The sequence below is a fragment of the Coffea arabica genome, chromosome 2c, assembly GCF_036785885.1.
Source record: "Coffea arabica cultivar ET-39 chromosome 2c, Coffea Arabica ET-39 HiFi, whole genome shotgun sequence".
NCBI lineage: Eukaryota > Viridiplantae > Streptophyta > Magnoliopsida > Gentianales > Rubiaceae > Coffea > Coffea arabica.
This window is the reverse complement of record NC_092312.1, coordinates 12,628,325-12,648,967: the sequence shown is the minus strand read 5'-3', so window position 1 is coordinate 12,648,967 and position 20,643 is coordinate 12,628,325. Positions and strand designations below refer to the sequence as shown.

General features: G+C 34.0%; 2 protein-coding genes across 13 annotated transcripts; both read right to left on the bottom strand.

Moving 5' to 3' along the window:
- Nucleotides 1-1,661: 1,661 nt before the first annotated feature.
- LOC113726093 (uncharacterized) lies at nucleotides 1,662-5,385 on the bottom strand. Of its 3 annotated transcripts, none has more exons than XM_027249623.2 (4): nucleotides 4,625-5,385; nucleotides 4,372-4,500; nucleotides 4,037-4,252; nucleotides 1,662-1,988 (listed from the first exon to the last, which is right to left on the bottom strand). In XM_027249623.2, the coding sequence occupies exons 1-3, from the start codon at nucleotides 4,919-4,921 to the stop codon at nucleotides 4,052-4,054; spliced, it is 627 nt and encodes a 208-aa protein (XP_027105424.2). In that variant the 5' UTR covers nucleotides 4,922-5,385; the 3' UTR covers nucleotides 1,662-1,988; nucleotides 4,037-4,051. The 3 variants fall into 3 exon arrangements, with proteins under 3 accessions (XP_027105424.2, XP_027105422.2, XP_071930543.1); XM_027249621.2 differs by having other exon boundaries at nucleotides 1,662-2,068; nucleotides 4,625-5,380; XM_072074442.1 differs by having other exon boundaries at nucleotides 1,662-4,252; nucleotides 4,625-5,382.
- A 6,904-nt stretch (nucleotides 5,386-12,289) lies between these two features.
- On the bottom strand, nucleotides 12,290-20,299 carry LOC113726092 (uncharacterized). Of its 10 annotated transcripts, none has more exons than XM_027249620.2 (4): nucleotides 19,946-20,291; nucleotides 19,708-19,836; nucleotides 19,364-19,588; nucleotides 12,290-12,720 (listed from the first exon to the last, which is right to left on the bottom strand). In XM_027249620.2, the coding sequence occupies exons 1-3, from the start codon at nucleotides 20,240-20,242 to the stop codon at nucleotides 19,379-19,381; spliced, it is 636 nt and encodes a 211-aa protein (XP_027105421.1). In that variant the 5' UTR covers nucleotides 20,243-20,291; the 3' UTR covers nucleotides 12,290-12,720; nucleotides 19,364-19,378. The 10 variants fall into 10 exon arrangements, with proteins under 10 accessions (XP_027105421.1, XP_027105419.1, XP_071930538.1 ...); XM_027249618.2 differs by lacking the exon at nucleotides 12,290-12,720 and adding an exon at nucleotides 14,090-14,506; XM_072074437.1 differs by lacking the exon at nucleotides 12,290-12,720 and adding an exon at nucleotides 14,090-14,459.
- Between the last annotated feature and the right edge of the window lie 344 nt (nucleotides 20,300-20,643).

Genomic DNA, 20,643 nt, shown 5'->3' with positions numbered 1-20,643 from the left:
CTCTAAATCTGGTTAGAATTTGTTCCAAATTTCGCAACCTTAATTTTGTAGAACCCTTAATTATCCAACCAAGAGCAAAGAAAGACAGACCCGCAAGTAGAGGTGGCAAAATGGGCGGGATGGGCGGGATTTGCTTGGGTTTAAGATGGAACCGAGTCATATGGGTTTGGGCCCAACCTTACCCATATATGTTTTGGGACTAATTTGGGCGGGATCACTTTGGGATGGGTTTAGATTGATCCCGCCCAATACCCAAATATATTTTCTATATATATTTTTTCTTTAATTTATTTTTTTATTTTTTATATAATTTTAATATTTTTGATTTATTAAATTTCTTTTAGTTTTATTAAATAAACATGCAAGTGCTTTATACTCAGGATTATCACTAAAAATTGGATTAACAAATAAAGGAAAAGATAGATATACAATCATGACTATAAAAATTGTTAAAGATAATTTTTGAATCTAAGACTCCGTTTGGATTGGCTATTTTTTCAAAAAATAAGTTTTTCAAATACAATGTTACAGTAATATACAATAACTCAAAAAACATTTCATCCATATTAGTATATCAAATATTTCAAAAAAATTTTATAGTAAAAATTTTTCATATACACTAATACAATAAAATATTTCAAAAACACCCCTAAAAAATAGTTAATCCAAACGGAGCCCTTGCTATTTGAGCCCAATGGGTACCCAAGCATTTTCCAAAATTTCCCATCAATTAATGGGTACAATTGGGATTTGTCCCATTTTAAACCCAATATTAAATTTCAATACCCATCCCGCCCAAAGTCTCAATGGGCATGGGTAACCCATTGGGACTTGGGACAAATTGCCACCTCTACCCGCAAGTATAGCGGCGCCCCAAGCTTGAGAATACCATCTACTATACTGCCTAGTAGCATACCTCCACTGCTCCCTGAGAGTGGCCGGGTCCGGGTTAGTCGTCTCAGGTGGGTTCGGGTACTTTGGCCCGGAAGAGAACCCGCTACCAGAGGATCCAACTGGGAATTTCTCGGAAGAAGGTTGAGGAAGGTTTTTGTTGGGTTTTCCGTCTCGCGTCTCGTGCTGGTCCGTCATGGTGGAAGCTTTGAAGGGGCAATACTGTGATAGAATATAACGACTACCTTGCTGACACAAAATGTCATCAGTAGACAAAATATGAGCTCGTCATCAGAAATCTGGGTAGGTTATAATTCGTAATAAATTTTGAATAGTTAATACCAACACACATAAACTCAAAACTATAAAATAACAGCCGTTGGAAGGCTTGGAGCGTATTCTTGGGTAATTTTCTTCTAATAATTTGTTCCTCGTTTAGGAAGGAATTAGAGTCAAACGAAGACAACCAAAATTTTTAAGGAACTTGATATCCTTTACTTTTCTCTAATTTTTCTTTTTATTGTTTAGAACAGTTGCACTGTCATTAATAAAGACGAGTTTATAGTCGATTGTTGCATTACTCGGACATTGTAAGCTAACACATGGGGCTGAGCTCGAAAGAGACTTCATTGGCTAAATCTGAATTGAGAACTGCAGGGCACTCATTTCTTCCTTGGAAGATTTGTGCTCTCACATGTTTCCCAATCCAACAAATTTTCCTAATCTCCTAAAAACAATTAAAACATCATCCACTTCTCAAGATAGCCAAGTAAAAGCAAAATCACATGTAATACGATCTAGAATGCCCAATAGCAAAATGTGTAGCAACGTTGACAGACTAACACAGCCCGTTGAATGTAATCCCACACACTTTAAGTAAAATAACCAGTTATCAGCAAAATCAAGTCATAATCGAAGTTCAAGAACTTCAACAGCACAAAGTGTGTCATCCAGCATCCAAGGTGAGATTTGGTGCCACATACAGAACTTACATGACAGCCAAATTTGTCACGAATCAAGTCTCCTGTTACTAAGTTCAAGAACCTTAGCAGCAATCTGCTTCAGCCAGCAGCCATCTAACTTCATCAAACAAAGTTCTATTTCTTACATACATTAGTCATCTATATCAGCTAAAAAGAAGCAAACTAATAGTGCGATATGGAACAATCTCCATAACCTGCACGTTTAACAGAAAACCTGTGAATGACATTTATTAAACAACAACAATTTCAACTTGTTTATCATCGACTCGGAAAGAGAACTGGCCAGGTGCCAAGAATTACCATAGAACTAGTACGGGCAAGGCCTTACTTGACAATCAAGGCAGCCACAAGATTGCAGCTAAAGCATTTTGTCAAGTTGAATAAAGTAACTAATAAATCCAACCGTCCTCCTCATAGGATCAAATATGCCCAGTTCTTAAAACTTTAGCTATAGATCATAAGCCTCTGCCCTAATTATCTTATCCAGTGAGTTTTTGCCAAGACAATATATACAACACACTACCCTTCTTAGAGGAGCATATCAACACAGGATTGAAACAAACAAATTCTGCATAAATGTTTAGCTACATGCGATAAACCTCTCCCATACTTGGTTTTGCTAATAAATTCTAGCAGAGAGGCATATTCTACAGTCTGCAGGGATCCAAAATCACATTCACAGGCTTGTCAAATTCACTTATCTTTTGGTTCAATGTTGTTGGCAGTGGACTCAAAGATTCTAAAGTTGAATACCAAGTTAGTAAACATGGATCTTTGAAGCTCATCAAACTTCATTTATACTTGCAGAACATAATTGGCCTATCAATTCACATAAATTTTCTTTTAAGTCTTTAAACTCCTTTAATAACCTTAAAGTTGATTGCAGATGAGAAATTTTAGTTTCAGAAAGTTTGCGAGGATACATTTCTTCTAAAAGCAAAAAGGGCACCTGTAGATTTGTGATATTACAGCCACCAAAATGAACGCAGCAACTGAACAAGAATTCATAAGCTAAAAGAACAAACTGAAACACAAAAAGGTCCACAAACAAAAAATATATATATATAATGCACTTTACAAACTTGGAAACATCACAAACAATAAACTCAAAAACTTAAAATTGCGCCTTAATTAGAATATGTACATTGCATGAGCAGCATTACTACCAGATTATATGGGAACGAAATGCTAAAATCAAGCAACATGTGAGATATGAAACACATACTAAAATGCCAAGCAACATTTCCAGTTAACCTTGATGATTGTGAAAAGTAGCAATCTTTAATTCCAATAGCATGTGTAGTTATGCAACAAAGTTGACTTGTAATCAGAACATATATATTATGCCACACCAGAAAAACAAGACATTACACAACATGTTATGCCTATTCGAGTCCCTCGCAAACTAAAATCACCAGAAAAAATGAAGTACAGATTATCTGCAACAAAGTGACAAAATAGCCTCCCCACCACACCTAAATTACCTTTGCATCCAAGAATAGCATATTCAATAGCAACAAAGGGTTCGGACTAGGCAACAAATTTGAAGTTTTTGAAAGACAGAGCTGAATATCCCACATCCATAACAAGTCAATGTATAGCAGCAGCCAAGACAATAATTGTTGCTTTGCATAAAGATTGCAACAACAACAAAATCAAACCCACATCAAGCCTCAAAACATGCATGTAGCATGCCCATGATTACACCCAGCAAAAACCATATGTCAACTTAACAGACTCATAGACTAGAACTCTGATGATTGTAGAACCAGCATATTAGTCAACTGCCAACCGTAGTTTTCATGTCAAGACCAGATTTCACTATATGACAACCCTGAGGAGGAAGAAGCCGACTATATCATCAACTTAGTAGATTTCTGTAAAGTTATTTGTGTGGACATAGCAGAGGAAGTACGATATAAACCATGGAGAAAGTTCCTGAATAAATTGTTCCAGAAGGACCTCCACTGCTGACTTTTGGTATCTTTCTAAAATCATGAGACATGGGCTCATTATACTTACCCAGTATATGGAAGAAAAACACAGGAAAACACAGTGTGGAGATCATGCTGCTATTCTAGCGAATTCCTAATTTCCACCTATAAACTGATAACTCATAAAAGTTCAAAACCAATATCAGAAACCCAATTAGATTGAATTACCTGGAACAGCATAGGTCAAGTTGCAGGAACTGATTTGAGCCGGCAGAATTGCACATCAATAGATTCTGGATTCCACCCGTTCCAGACTAAGGCTTGGAAGGTATCAAAAGCATTAGTAACAAAATCCTTGGCTTGAAAGGTTATGTAGTAATTGACACCAGCACCGCCAAGTTGTGCATTTGCCTTCTCAACCTTTTCCAATTTGTAATTCTTAATCTGAAAGATTTTACTGTTTAATTCACTTGAAATAGGTAACAGACTAATGCAGCTGTAAAAAGTGATAAATATTAACAGAGGAAAAGAGTAAAAGAAAAATTAATTTTTGGAACATTTACTTTTTCTTTGTTGAAATGCACAATTGCAGCTTTTGACGGTTCAGCCAAGTCGCTCGAGAAATTGTCAACATCCAGGGGAGTAAATCGAGCCATCAAACATAGACCAGGATAATGATAAATGTCAAAACCCTAACACAAAGGAATGATGCCCCAAATAAGATCAATCTAGATTAAGAGAGACAAAGGGGGGGGGGGGGGGGGGGGGGCAAAAGAAAAAACAATGCAGAACATCACAAATACCACACATAAATACCTCACTCTCCTCGATCTCTTTAAAATACTTGGTCCATACATCTTGATCAATCTCTTCGACCCCTTCGGGGCAATAGTCCAACTTCAATTTCTCAAATTGCTCATCAGAAATGGTAAAAATTTCATTTGAACAACAGGAATCCTTTTCTGATGTTGGCATCTCCTTTTCCTTCTCCTTGGCACCATGGCATTCTTTATCATCAAGCTTGTGCTTCTTTTGGGGTGGTGAAGCCCCTAAAGAATCTTCCTGATCTCCACCTATATCACCAACAATGGGATTTTCAAATGAAATACTCATGTCAGCTGATGTTATCTGCCCCAGTTATTCCCCTCGCCCTACCCAAAACACAAATTAAAAATCCTAATTCAATCCTCTGCGGTTGTTTGCCAATCTCCTCGCCCAAGATGTGTACTTAAAAAGTTACCCTGTTTGACTTTTCTATCCAACTATTCTTGACATATACAGGAGAGGGGAGAGGGCAAAGCAGTCAAAACGTTTCACTGCAAAATACCAAGAAAAGACCGAAATGGAAACACAAGCAAGAAGGTCTTCCAAGTTCCACCATAAATAACCATTAATAACAAACCGAAAAATAGGAACCGGAAGCTATCTAAACTACAAAAAGCCGCGAAGCCAAATCTACAGTTGATTGTGCCGGTTTCGCTGTGGTTTCGCAGCTGATTTCGTCCTTTTTGATCCTTTCCAGCTTCCGTGCAGCCCCTTTGGCTGCTGGTGCCTTTTTGCTCATTTCTGCTTTTGTTCCCTTCTTCCAATTGTGCCCTTGTCCTGGTTTCTTTGTAATTTTATGCTCAGTTTTGTCCTTTTGTTTGCTGTCCATCCTTCGCTGCTGCAATATGTTATCGGACCCTTTTGTTTCCTGTCCATCTTTCGCTGTTGCAATTGTTATCGGACTCTATTGACAAAAATTAGATATATTAATTTATCAATTTTATTAATTAACTTCCTTCAACGTATAACTTCCTTCTTTAACTTTGTAAACGTTTCCTTCTTCAAAATATAATTTCCTCTGCTTTTTTATATATTAACAAAGATATTGATTTTCAAAAAATTATGCAAATCAATAAAAATGCTATATGCGGAAGTGTTCAAATCGTTTACTAAACTAGATATACTGCTATTTTTTAAAATTCTTTTGGAAAAATGTATTATAGTAATTTAATATTTATAAAATAAAAAATATTATCTTAATTTTCAAGCCGTGTATATTGACCAACGTATTTTTATGTTTACAATTTTATCACTTTTTTATATTTATTCGCTTACTTATTAACTTTCTCTAAAATGTGTATATCAACAAACATATTAAATATAAACAAAATATGCAGGTTGCTATATACACAAACATATTAAATATCAAAAAAAATATGCAAGTCGCTAAAAATCCTATATACATCTAATACATACAAATGAATAAAAATTCTATATGTATCTAATCAATATATATAAATCGATTATGGTGTTTTGTATTAATGCAGATCAATGAAAATCATATATGTTTAGCATGCATCTAATATATATAAATTAATAATACTACTTTGTATTAACATATAATAAGTGTTATTTATGTGAAATAATTATAATTTTGACACTATTTTTATGTTTATAATTTCTGTCCTTCTTTATATTTATCCACTTATTTATTAACTTTGTCAAAAGTGTGTGTATTGAAAAAAAAATATTAAATATCAAAAAATTATGTTGGTCACTAAAAATCCTATGTATATCTAATACATACTAACGAATAAAAATTTTATATGTATCTAATCAATATATATAAATCGATTATGCTATTTTGTATTAATGCAGATCAATGAAAATTATATGTGTTTAACCTATATCTAATATATATAAATTAATAATACTGCCTTGTATTAACATATAATAAGTGTTACTTATATCAAATAATTATGATTTTGAGACTATTTCTATATTTATAATTTTCTCTCCCTCTTTATATTTATCCGCTTATTTATTAACTCACTTATTTATTAATTTTGTCGAAAGTGTGTATATTGACAAAAATATTAACTATTAAAAAAAATATGCAAATCACTAAAAATGCTATGCACGTCTAATACATAAAATAGTCTTCTTTTATATTTATTCACTTATTTATTAATTTCTCCAAAATACATATATTAGCAAAAATATTAAATATGAAAAAAATATGGAAATTCCTAAAAAACCTACGTACATCTAATATATGCAGATGAATAAAAATTCTATGTGTATCTAATCAGTATATATAAATCAATTATACTGTTTCGTATTAATACAAATCAATGAAAATCATATGTACTTAACATGTATCTAATAAATATAAATTTAATTAATTTTCTCCAAAATGTATATATTAGCAAAAATATTAAATATGAAAAAATATGCAAATCGCTAAATATCCTACGTGCATCTCTAAAATGTGTATATTAACAAACATATTAAATATAAAAAAATGCAGGTTGCTATATACACAAACATATTAATCAATATATATATCAATATATATAAATCGATTATGGTGTTTTGTATTAATGCAGATCAATGAAAATCATATATGTTTATCATGAATCTAATAGATATAAATTAATAATACTACTTTGTATTAACATATAATAAGTGTTATTTATGTGAAATAATTATAATTTTGACACTATTTCTATGTTTATAATTTTCCATCCTTCTTTATATTTATCCACTTATTTATTAACTCACTTATTTATTAACTTTGTCAAAAGTGTGTGCATTGAAAAAATATTAAATATCAAAAAATTGCACAGGTCACTAAAAATCCTATGTATATCTAATACATACTAACGAATAAAAATTCTATATGTATCTGATCATTATATATAAATCGATTATGTTGTTTTATATTAATGCAGATCAATGAAAATTATATGTGTTTATCGTATATCTAATATATATAAATTAATAATACTACATTGTATTAACGTATAATAAGTGTTATTTATATCAAGTAATTATAATTTTGAGACTATTTCTATATTTATAATTTTCCTTCCTTCTTTATATTTATCTGCTTATTTATTAACTCACTTATTTATTAATTTTATCTAAAGTGTGTATATTGATAAAAATATTAACTATTAAAAAATATGCAAATCACTAAAAATGCTATGCACATCTAATACATAAAATAGCCTTCTTTTATATTTATTCACTTGTTTATTAATTTTCTCCAAAATATATATATTAGCAAAAATATTAAATATGAAAAAATATGGAAATTCCTAAAAAACCTACGTACATCTAATATATGCAGATGAATAAAAATTCTATGTGTATCTAATCAGTATATATAAATCAATTATACTGTTTCGTATTAATACAAATCAATGAAAATCATACGTACTTAACATGTATCTAATAAATATAAATTTAATTAATTTTCTCCAAAATGTATATATTAGCAAAAATATTAAATATGAAAAAATATGCAAATCGCTAAATATCCTACATGCATCTAATATATGCAAATGAATACAAATTTTATGTGTATCCAGTCAATATATATAAATTGATTATGTTATTTCGTATTGATACAAATGAATGAAAATCATATGTACTTGACATGTATCTAATATATATAAACTTAAAAAATAAATCAATCCAATATTTATTGATTCAAAAAACAATTATTCATCAATAAATACAAATATATGATTATAAATTTATAATTTCAAATTGTTAAAAATCCTTATTTTGTATATATTATATTTATGAATTTATATTCTTCACTATAGTTCTTTTCTTTTAGTTTTTCTAATACTAAATTCTTCCACTATCTATCGCACGATCTTGAATCTTTGGTGAGTTTCATACAAATTACATTTCAATCAATATAATTCATACACTACATTGCTACTATCATTTCATAATACAAATATATTTTTTCCCTATTTTCTATCTCAGGTACTCATTGGTGATATACCCTCGCATATACAAACAGACAACATAAGAGTCATCAATTGCAATCATGCTAAAACTCGATGGATCTTTCAACTAGAAGGAATAGAAATAACAGAAAGTTGGCCAATATTCCCACAAAAACACTTCTTACACGAAAGAAGTGTCATCATGTTCACCCTACTCAATGAAAACAATTATCAACTAGCAGATACTTTATCCAACAATTATAATTAAACGTGTCCACTACAGCTTCTTGCACATAGCAATTATCTGTTCCCTAAATTTTCTTTATTCTACTTCCACTTATATTTAACAATATAAAAATAAACATATCGAAATTATTTGAATTATTAATTTATCTCAACTCTTAAAAAATGATTTACATTCCATTAATTTAAATAATATTTACATCATGTTACTCTTAAAAAATTAAATACAAATATCTATTTATAAATATATTAATCCAATATATTGTTCCTCTATTTATTATTCCAACCCTACTATCATATAAAACACTCTAAATATTAATTATTAAATAAATCTAACATTATTCTTAAACAATCAATAATGGACACCCCACAAAAATCGCGGGGCACAATGCCTAGTATTATTTTTAAACGGTGTTACAAGACTATTAAATTTTAGTTTTAATATACCCAAAATACCTATAATTTTCCAATAAAAGAATACCACATCCAAAATATACTTGTACACCTTACAAAGAATACAATATCCTGTTTCTTTACTTACCATAAGACAACTGTGAGTACGTACCAGTGCACGGGCATGATTGGCCAATTAGTTCACCCTTCAACATCTCAATTCCACTAATATTTCGTCAGAGAAAATAAGCATTAATCATACACAACAACAAATAGTATATAAATGTTAGAAAAAAACAAATAGTATATAAAACTATTTTTTCTCTTTTTGTTACTCTTTTAACCGTAAAATTTGTCATTTACCTGGCGCCACTTCTTAGCCTTGACCTGCCACCTTTGCTTCCCTTCACACCTGTTTTAGTTGCCACCTGGGTTTTACCTTTTAACTAAGCCACTAAATTTACCTCCTTTTGATTTTGTTCTAGAATCCCTTTTGTCCCCTCCATCCCCATCTCTTTTTTGATCTTTTGAAACACCCACGTCCATAGTTGATTTCAAGCCTTTCTCTAGCCAAGACCAACTAATCCCGGTTGAATATGAGATTCTAAAAACAAGCTCTTTCCTTATCTTTCCAATGCCATCTTGCCCCCAGTCGCCCCAAGAATTCTTAAACTCAAACATTTCTATCCCATCCTCTACACGCAAATCGGTCAACAAGATTGCGTGTGTGCCCAAGGTGCCAGAACTATTAATCTCTTCATCCAGAGTCGGTCCAGCGTAGATGCCCTGTAAAAGGTTTAGTGTTACAAGGTTTTCATGCATGAATTCTTAAACGTGTTTAATAATCGTATTTGTTCCAACCTCCTTCCAATTTATTAAGCTGTCGTATATATGCACTGCTCCAGCAATTGGAAACTTTGAGATTGCTTCTCTAATTTCTTCATCACTCTCTGGAACAACGATATCTTGCACAAAAAAATGCTGGGTCTGTGTGTTTACAATGAATTAATAACCTATTACGATGAGTTAACAAACACAATATAAAGGTTTTTTCAAAACAAGTACCACTTGCCCCACGAGGTGGGTTACATCTCTTATCTTCACTGTTGAATGGCTAATCCCACTCCAGACAAATTTCTACAGCTGCCGTGTATAGAAATATTCGCTTGATAGTAAATGTAGCATCTTTTTCAGCATCAGCTACCTCACTGTTCAGGTACCAACTTTTTGTACAGTTAACAACTTGTTGTTTGGATAATGGCAAATGATCTTTGTCTGCATGCAATGCCTTGTGTTGCGAGGACATTGTCTCTGGAGCCACGTAAGCCCAACATATGTCTTGACACAACGCAAAAACGAATTATACAAATTAATATCCTCTCCAAGTACAAAAAAATATGAAAAATAAAAAAATCATGAATTTACTTATATTACCATGAGGACCTTGATCAGCTACGGGTAGTACAACCCCTGGCACCTTCAGCCATGAATGGTCTGCCTGTTAAGAAGAAAGTAAAATGAATGACTTAAAAAAAATTCATTAAAGGGGCAGGCAGGCAGTCACGAGTAAAAATGGAGGAAAATGAAAAAAAAAAAAGGTGTCATTTAGCTATATACCACGTATAATTTCTAATTTGAGTCAAAAACTGTGTATGACTTCTTTCTTTTTTTTTTTGTTTTTTTTTGAGGAGGTGCTCTGGCTACAAGAAACCAACAAAAGAGGTAGATACTGTAGTGCTTTAACGTAATAAGCATCAACCTTTCTCTTATGCAATAACCGTATATATAACTTGCTCTATTTTAGAAATGTCCAGAAAAGGAAAGAAAAATTAGAAGACAAAGTATTAATTGTTTGCTTAAAATCCAAATTTTAGAGTAAAGATACAATTTTAACCGACATTAGGAGCATGGAAAATACGGGAAAATGCGATTTTTGCAAGTGAAACAAAGCGAAAATTTGCTTCGTTTACCGTTGACGTCAAGAAGACTAAAGCAAAGGCACTCGGATACCTGATTAGCCATGGAGGAAACTGCTAAGAACAAGACGAGGAAGGAAGTAAGATGGTGTGGGTGAGGAATTGTCTAAGAGAAAGGGACGGAGAGGGTTTTAGACTAGCCTAGATACAGAAAGTTCAGAGATGCTTGTTTTAACTTTTGGTACTAGCAGGGTGTTTATTATTATTGTGGCGGGAAAAAGTTTATTATTTGACTAGATTTTCCAAATTATTGTGGCGGGAAAAAGTTTAATTTACAAGGACAGTTTTGAAAACTTTATATGTTTAAGGGGAGAAAACCATGAATTTTAAGTATTACATATCATCCATCCAATACATAATAAGTATGAAGTATGCATCCATATAACATACCTAAGCACTTAATAAGTACTTTTATTTTAAACTCTATTAGATCAAGTATTTTTTTTAATAAGTCACTAAGCACTTTAAAAAATTTCTATCAAATTAAATTCTGTTTAATAAGCCACTATAATTCCAAACAGGCACTAAGGGTGGCAAGCATTCCTGCACCACTGGAAAAAGAGTATTCAAAAAATGGTGATTTAAGGAGAGTATGCTGTACATTTGATTTCTCAATTCGTTTCTGTCATAATCGCTAAATTGGTCTTGCTTTTAGTTTGAGCAATATTTTTTGTTCGTAGGACTCTTATCCCTAATCATCGCGGTCCACTGTAAAGCTCGATGAAAACTGCGATTACAATTTGCTAATCCGTTTTCAAATATTGAGTCAATTCCCAAGAAGTGAATTAATTTAGAATAAGTAATTCTCAAATAGGAATGGCAATGGGCAGTGTAAAATCCAATACCCCCGCAAGTACACGACCCAATGGTTAATCCGATTAGATGACCGATGGATAATCCGTTAGAATTTGATATTGATGAGAGATAACGATGAATAATCCAATAGGATTTGATAAGAGAATCCTAAAAATTCCAAACTTGAAACTCAACACACACACACGACTCTACCAAAATTTAAATTTAACATAATATATTGATTTAACATTATGTGTGTATGCAATTTTAGTTTGATGTTAATTACCTTTTTTGAATTATCCAAATGAGGGGGCACCCAATAAATAATCCGAACTCAAGAGTGAGAGAATTTGGTAATGGAAATTAAAATCAGTAGGCTTATCCGATAGAGTTTGATTAAAAAAAAAAATACAAGATGTTTTTCTCAAAAGACCACATGCACTGCGTTTTTCGACTTGTCTAGGCCATTATTACTAAATCAACGTATTCGAAAAATACATCGATTAGTAAATACATTGAACTAGTTTCTTCGGCACTTTTGATTATTTGAGCACGCTTTTCAAAAACTTGGGGATTTCCTCCATAAACGCGCCATCTGCTGTCAAGAAAGCAGGCGGTTCTGCTTGATGCTCTGGTCAAGTCTCGAAGAAAATCCCGGAGATTTTATTACTGTAATTCGGTTAAACTGCTAGAAAGCCTTGTACATGCTTCAAAAAGCATTGGCAGAAACCAGCACTACTGCACCGCCTGGAGAGGGCTAATCCCTTCTGACCTGACATAGAAACAGAGAGGGGAATGAGAGATGTAAGAAATAATAGTATAGTCTAACACATAGCTTCTAGTACTTCTAATTACTGATTCCTTGTTCCAGCAAGCAATGTGCACCGCATTTTATAACTTCGAGTGAAATCTTACTTGTATTTGCCGGTAATTAAGAGCAAACTTTGGCGGTTATGAAAAGAAAAAGATGTCCCCGTATGCAGTTTGTGAGTTCGAAAGGTGGAGAGGGGGATGTTTGAAAGAGAAGGGGAAAATTACAATACGAAAATAATCTCGTATATCTACACAGATATCACGACGTAGTTGGTGTCGTTGGAACTATCTATGAAAGGCAAAGGAAGAAGGATGGAATAGAAATGAAATATAAAACCAATTGCGAAGACATCCACATGAAATTGTCAGCTAAAATAAGCTTTGGTGTCGAGGCAACAACAACACTAATAGAGGACATAACGAACTTGACTCCATTGTTCTATAACCTTACAAGTGCTCTTTTTCTTTCTCATCAACAAATGGTATTAGTGTTAATTAATCATACTATAGGAAACTTGCTCAAGAAATCACAATGGATTGTCAAAGACCACTGGTTTTTTTTCCAACCAGTGGTTAAAAGGAACTACGATTTTCCAAAATTGGCAATAGCCCATTTATTTTGGCTTATGAATGCGATTAGTGACATAAAAGGGCGCCAAAAAAAAACAAAAAATGGCGAGATTTGCTCTCTAACTGCTGTTTAACTTTTTCCGTCGCCGCCTGGTTTGGTGCTTTGCTACTGGCTGTTGACCAGACGAATGAATGACCGGGCACTACTCAAAATATTTAAGGCGAAAAAAAAGAGACATCTTTCTGTAAAATTTCTTAGAGCATAGCCGCAATGTAGTATGTAAAACGCTAGAGCACTGGCGGATAGTTTCGCTACAGATTTTAATTTGACAGGGAAAACATGACCATCTCATTATTTCCGTTTTGAATTCACCGTGTAGTTTTTAAGTTTTGGATAAATTATATTTTATCCCCTTGTGATTTAGCATTTTTACATAATCCCTTTATAATTTTAAAAGCTATGCATAATCCCCTCTGGTTTGAATTAAAAATGTCAAAGTGACAAAAATAGAAGAAAATGGGGAAAAAAAAAAAAGAGAGAGAAGAAAATGCAGCCAAAAACTACATACATAAAAGCAAAAAAATACCTTCCTTTCAATTTCCTACATTTTTCCTTGCAACCAAAAACTACCTTGCGCCTCTGAAACGGAGAGCGATTTTTCCCCTTGTAAGTGCGCCAATTTTTATGATTTTTTGCTAAATAATTTAATAATCGACTAAATATCGAAAGCAACTTGCCTTCCACAGATTTCCTCGAGTGCAGAAAACAATCAAATCCATTTAGACCGTCAAAAGTAAAACTATTAACATCTCACTAGTCCACTAATGCCTCAAATATCCAATGGTCAGCATAATGCGCGCGCGCAGAGTAGTGCCATATGACTGCCAACTATATCACACAAATTAAAACCCCATAGTACGAAATTCAAGGACTTCAGCAGCACATACTGTCATCCCTCATCCACGATGGAATGTAGCACCAAATAGATAACTTAACAGACGTTATAATAACCAACCGTGACCCGAAGCTAGTCTTCTTTTACACAGTTCAAGACCTGCATTAACTATAAAGAGCATCAAATTACTCAAGCTTCATAATCTTTTGCATGATAAAATCTCCATAACCTCCTGCAGGTCGAACAAAAAAGCTGCCAATGATGTGCAAAAAATAATCCCTGGAAACAATTTCAACTATATCATCTTTGCCTCTGAAATTGTCGAACAAAAAAGCTGTGAATGATGTGCAAAAAATAATCCCTGGAAACAATTTCAACTATATCATCTTTGCCTCTGAAATTGTGGAACTTGCAATTTAGAATTGAAAAGCTATACTGCATCACCAATTGCCAAGAATTGCAATAGAATGAGGATGGGGCCACATGTTACACGATAAGCAAACTAACCGCCAGATTGCATCTTAAGCATTTCATGGACTAAAGTCCTACGGCAGCACAATATCCTTCTACAACCAAATCCACTAAATATTGAAAAGCACAAGTTCTCCTTGAGAGCAGAAATTTAGCCATAGGTAATAAGTCTATCCCATAATTGTTTTAGCTTGTGAAATTCAGGTATTTCTGGGCACAACAACGTTTGAAGTGATCTCCCAGATTCTACTGTTGGAAGTGATCTGCATATATCAGATCTATTCAAAATTCACTTTTATTTTCTGAACACACACCCATCAATTCACATGCAAATTGCTTTAAGCCTTTCTAATCCTTCAATTTGTTTGCCAGAACTCACAGAACAACACTGCAATCACATTTTGTGAGACATTCACAAGATAATTCTCATAAATAGAGGGTATACTAGAAGAATTAAAGTATAAACTAACTAGAGAAAATCATGAATAAATTACCAAAAATTCACCTCCATTTTGGGGTGTTGGCTTTCAGCAGAAAAGTTAAAAAAGAGTATGCTTGTTAAATAATGGGATAATTTCACAAAACTCCCTTGAGATTTCTGATTGTTTCACTTAATCTCCTGCACTTTTATCAGGAAATCCTCAAAATGTGGATCAAATCTGGACTTGTCTGATCCTGTAGAAGCATTCAATGCAGCCAAACCTAACGAACTAACGAAGTAATGAAGAAGACAGAAAAGCTGAAGTACAAATATGAGAGGTGCAACAACTAAGAAGCTTCAACCCAGGTAAAACTTGAATGCTACCCCTTCTTTTCCTTGCCAGCGAAATAGAAGTGGTAGTAGTGTATGGATTCTGAGCTTTTATTCCCACTGTTTTCTTCCCTTTCTTTTCTTATGTATAGATTTAGCTTATCTTCTCTATTCAGCTTTTTAACTTTCAATTTCCAGTAATATTTTGTGAGGTATACCCATCAGTAGTATTAGGATCTTGAGCTCCCTGAGTCTACCAGTTTCTTCCCTTCCTTACCTTATATGCAGATCTAATTTTCTCCTCTGTTTTTAGCATTTTTAATTTTCATTTCCCAGTACTAGAGCGAGGAATACCCTTAGCACCTCTTATAATATCAATGGAGTCGGAATTAGAAGAAATCTTGCAAAAATTCTCCCTAGCTGGGAACAAACTCTCTAGAGCTACTTTGGACCTGAGAGATCTGGAAGGTGGAGTAAGAGAGTGCAAGGACAGTCACATTGGAAGAGTAGTAGGAGAGAAAAATGCAAACTTGACAGGTGTTAAAAATTTTGTACAGCTGCCTGGGGATATCCAAAAAATCTGACAGTGGTGCAACTAGGACCTGACCTGTTCCAATTCAACATCTCTAACAAAGAGGACAAGGAAAGAATAGTGGAAGGAGGACCGTGAATGATAGACAACCAAATCCTGGTTCTGAATAGATGAACAGAGGGGATAGAAGAAACAACAGAAGCCTTTGAGATAGCCCCCTTGTGGGTGCAGGCATGGAATCTACCTATACATTGGGTAACAAAAGAAGTGGGGAGGAAGATAGGAGCAGTATTTAAAAAGGGTAAAGATGTTATAATCCCACAGATGGGAGGAAAGGAAGGAAGACACTTGAAGATGCTATTTCTAGCAGACCTGCCAAAGCCTTTACTTAGAGGAACCATTGTGAAAATGGCAGGCACGATGAAATGGGTTGCCTTCAAGTATGAAAGGTGCCTTTAATAAAGCTCTGCTAGGGAAACAGATCTGGAGACTACTTACCAAACCAAATCTTTTGGTCAGCGAAGTGTTGAAAGCTAAGTACTTCCCCAAGGAGTCAATTCTCTCATTTAAAGCACAAAGCAATGCATCCTGGATCTGGAAAGGACTACTGAAAGCCAGGGGTCAAATTGAAAAAGGGATATAATGGAAGAAGCACTAACATTTGGGAGCACAGGTGGATACCAGAATCACCTTCTGGCAAACCAACTACTCCCAGACCTAATAATTGTGATTTTGAAACAGTGCAGCAGCTCATCAACCACAGAAGATGGAACAGAAATACCATTTTCAGACTTTTCAATCAGACTGATGCAGAGAGGATCCTAAACATTCCTATTAATCTGTCAGACAGAGAAGACTTCAACTATTGGCAGCTCAGTGCAGGAGGGAATTACACTGTAAGCTTTGGGTACAAGTGGCCAATGGGAGAAAGCTCAACAAGAAAGGAAAACAGGGAGGCTGCTAGAACAAATTTTGAAGAAGGCAGTCAACAAAGCAAGCAAATCTGAAGCACCCTGCGGAAGCTCAACATCAAACACAAAATCAAGGTATTCATCTGGAAATGTATTAATGGTGCTCTCCCAGTCAGAGAAGCACTCATTTCTTCCTTGGAAGATTTGTACTTTCACATGTTTCCCAATCCAACAAATTTTCCTAATCTCCTAAAAACAATTAAAACATCATCCACTTCTCAAGATAGCTACGTAAAAGCAAAATCACATGTAATACAATCTAGAATGCCCAATAGCAAAATGTGTAGCAACGTTGACAGACTAACACAGCCCGTTGAATGTAATCCCACACACTTAAGTAATAACCAGTTATCAGCAAAATCAAGTCATAATCGAAGTTCAAGAACTTCAACAGCACAAAGTGTGTCATCCAGCATCCAAGGTGAGATTTGGTGCCACATACAGAACTTACATGACAGCCAAATTTGTCACGAATCAAGTCTCCTGTTACTAAGTTCAAGAACCTTAGCAGCAATCTGCTTCAGCCAGCAGCCATCTAACTTCATCAAACAAAGTTCTATTTCTTACATACATTAGTCATCTATATCAGCTAAAAAGAAGCAAACTAATAGTGCGATATGGAACAATCTCCATAACCTGCACGTTTAACAGAAAACCTGTGAATGACATTTATTAAACAACAACAATTTCAACTTGTTTATCATCGACTCGGAAAGAGAACTGGCCAGGTGCCAAGAATTACCATAGAACTAGTATGGGCAAGGCCTTACTTGACAATCAAGGCAGCCACAAGATTGCAGCTACATGCGATTGAAACAAACAAATTCTGCATAAATGTTTAGCTACATGCGATAAACCTCTCCCATACTTGGTTTTGCTAATAAATTCTAGCAGAGAGGCATATTCTACAGTCTGCAGGGATCCAAAATCACATTCACAGGCTTGTCAAATTCACTTATCTTTTGGTTCAATGTTGTTGGCAGTGGACTCAAAGATTCTAAAGTTGAATACCAAGTTAGTAAACATGGATCTTTGAAGCTCATCAAACTTCATTTATACTTGCAGAACATAATTGGCCTATCAATTCACATAAATTTTCTTTTAAGTCTTTAAACTCCTTTAATAACCTTAAAGTTGATTGCAGATGAGAAATTTTAGTTTCAGAAAGTTTGCGAGGATACATTTCTTCTAAAAGCAAAAAGGGCACCTGTAGATTTGTGATATTACAGCCACCAAAATGAACGCAGCAACTGAACAAGAATTCATAAGCTAAAAGAACAAACTGAAACACAAAAAGGTCCACAAACAAAAAATATATATATATAATGCACTTTACAAACTTGGAAACATCACAAACAATAAACTCAAAAACTTAAAATTGGCCCTTAATTAGAATATGTACATTGCATGAGCAGCGTTACTACCAGATTATATGGGAACGAAATGCTAAAATCAAGCAACATGTGAGATATGAAACACATACTAAAATGCCAAGCAACATTTCCAGTTAACCTTGATGATTGTGAAAAGTAGCAATCTTTAATTCCAATAGCATGTGTAGTTATGCAACAAAGTTGACTTGTAATCAGAACATATATATTATGCCACACCAGAAAAACAAGACATTACACAACATGTTATGCCTATTCGAGTCCCTCGCAAACTAAAATCACCAGAAAAAATGAAGTACAGATTATCTGCAACAAAGTGACAAAATAGCCTCCCCACCACACCTAAATTACCTTTGCATCCAAGAATAGTATATTCAATAGCAACAAAGGGTTCGGACTAGGCAACAAATTTGAAGTTTTTGAAAGACAGAGCCGAATATCCCACATCCATAACAAGTCAATGTATAGCAGCAGCCAAGACAATAATTGTTGCTTTGTATAAAGATTGCAACAACAACAAAATCAAACCCACATCAAGCCTCAAAACATGCATGTAGCATGCCCATGATTACACCCAGCAAAAACCATATGTCAACTTAACAGACTCATAGACTAGAACTCTGATGATTGTAGAACCAGCATATTAGTCAACTGCCAACTGTAGTTTTCATGTCAAGACCAGATTTTCACCATATGACAACCCTGAGGCGGAAGAAGCCTACTATATCATCAACTTAGTAGATTTCTGTAAAGTTATTTGTGTGGACATAGCAGAGGAAGTACGATATAAACCATGGAGAAAGTTCCTGAATAAATTGTTCCAGAAGGACCTCCACTGCTGACTTTTGGTATCTTTCTAAAATCATGAGACACGGGCTCATTATACTTACCCAGTATATGGAAGAAAAACACAGTGTGGAGATCATGCTGCTATTCTAGCCAATTCCTAATTTCCACCTATAAACTGATAACTCATAAAAGTTCAAAACCAATATCAGAAACCCAATTAGATTGAAATACCTGGAACAGCATAGGTCAAGTTGCAGGAACTGATTTGAGCCGGCAGAATTGCACATCAATAGATTCAGGATTCGGTGGTTTTCGCCCCTGCCAGACTAAGGCTTGGAAGGTATCAAGAGCATTAGTAACAAAATCCTTGGCTTGAAAGGTTATGTAGTAATTGACACCAGCACCGCAAAGTTGTGCATTTGCCGTCTCAACCTTTTCCCATTTGTAATTCTTAATCTGAAAGATTTTACTGTTTAATTCACTTGAAATAGGTAACAGACTAATGCAGCTGTAAAAAGTGATAAATATTAACAGAGGAAAAGAGTAAAAGAAAAATTAATTTTTGGAACACATACTTTTTCCTTGTTGAAATGCACAATTGCAGCTTTTGACAGTTCAGCCATGTCGCTCGAGAAATTGTCAACATCCAGGGGAGTAAATCGAGCCATCAAACATAGACCAGGATAATGATAAATGTCAAAACCCTAACACAAAGGTATGATGCCCCAAATAAGATCAATCTAGATTAAGAGAGACAAAGGGGGGAAAAAAGAAAAAACAATGCAGAACATCACAAATACCACACATAAATACCTCACTCTCCTCGATCTCTTTAAAATACTTGGTCCATACATCTTGATCAATCTCTTCGACCCCTTCGGGGCAATAGTCCAACTTCAATTTCTCAAATTGCTCATCAGAAATGGTAAAAATTTCATTTGAACAACAGGAATCCTTTTCTGATGTTGGCATCTCCTTTTCCTTCTCCTTGGCACCATGGCTTTCTTTATCATCAAGCTTGTGCTTCTTTTGGGGTGGTGAAGGCCCTGAAGAATCTTCCTGATCTCCACCTATATCACCAACATTGTGATTTTCAAATGAATTACTCATATCAGCTGATGTTATCTGCCCCAGTTATTCCCCTCTCCCAACCCAAAACACAAATTAAAAAGGGAAAATCGATCAAAACGTAACTCACATTTTGTAAAATAATTTTTTTTGTCCCTCATTTTTTAAAGTGTAATTTTATGTCTCTTAAATATTCACATCGATCAAATTTAGTCCCTAACTAGGTTTTCGATCATTTTTTTGGCCGAAATCCATCATATGCAAAGCACGTGATCATTCTTTAAGGGTAAATTTATCAAATTATATTTTACATAATCTAATCTATAGTCTTCCATATTTTATAAAATAAAATTTTTCGTCCCTCACATTTCACAAAATAAATTTCTCCATTCTTCACATTTTAAAAAATTAATATTTCCATCCCTCACTAATTATGTGTGTGA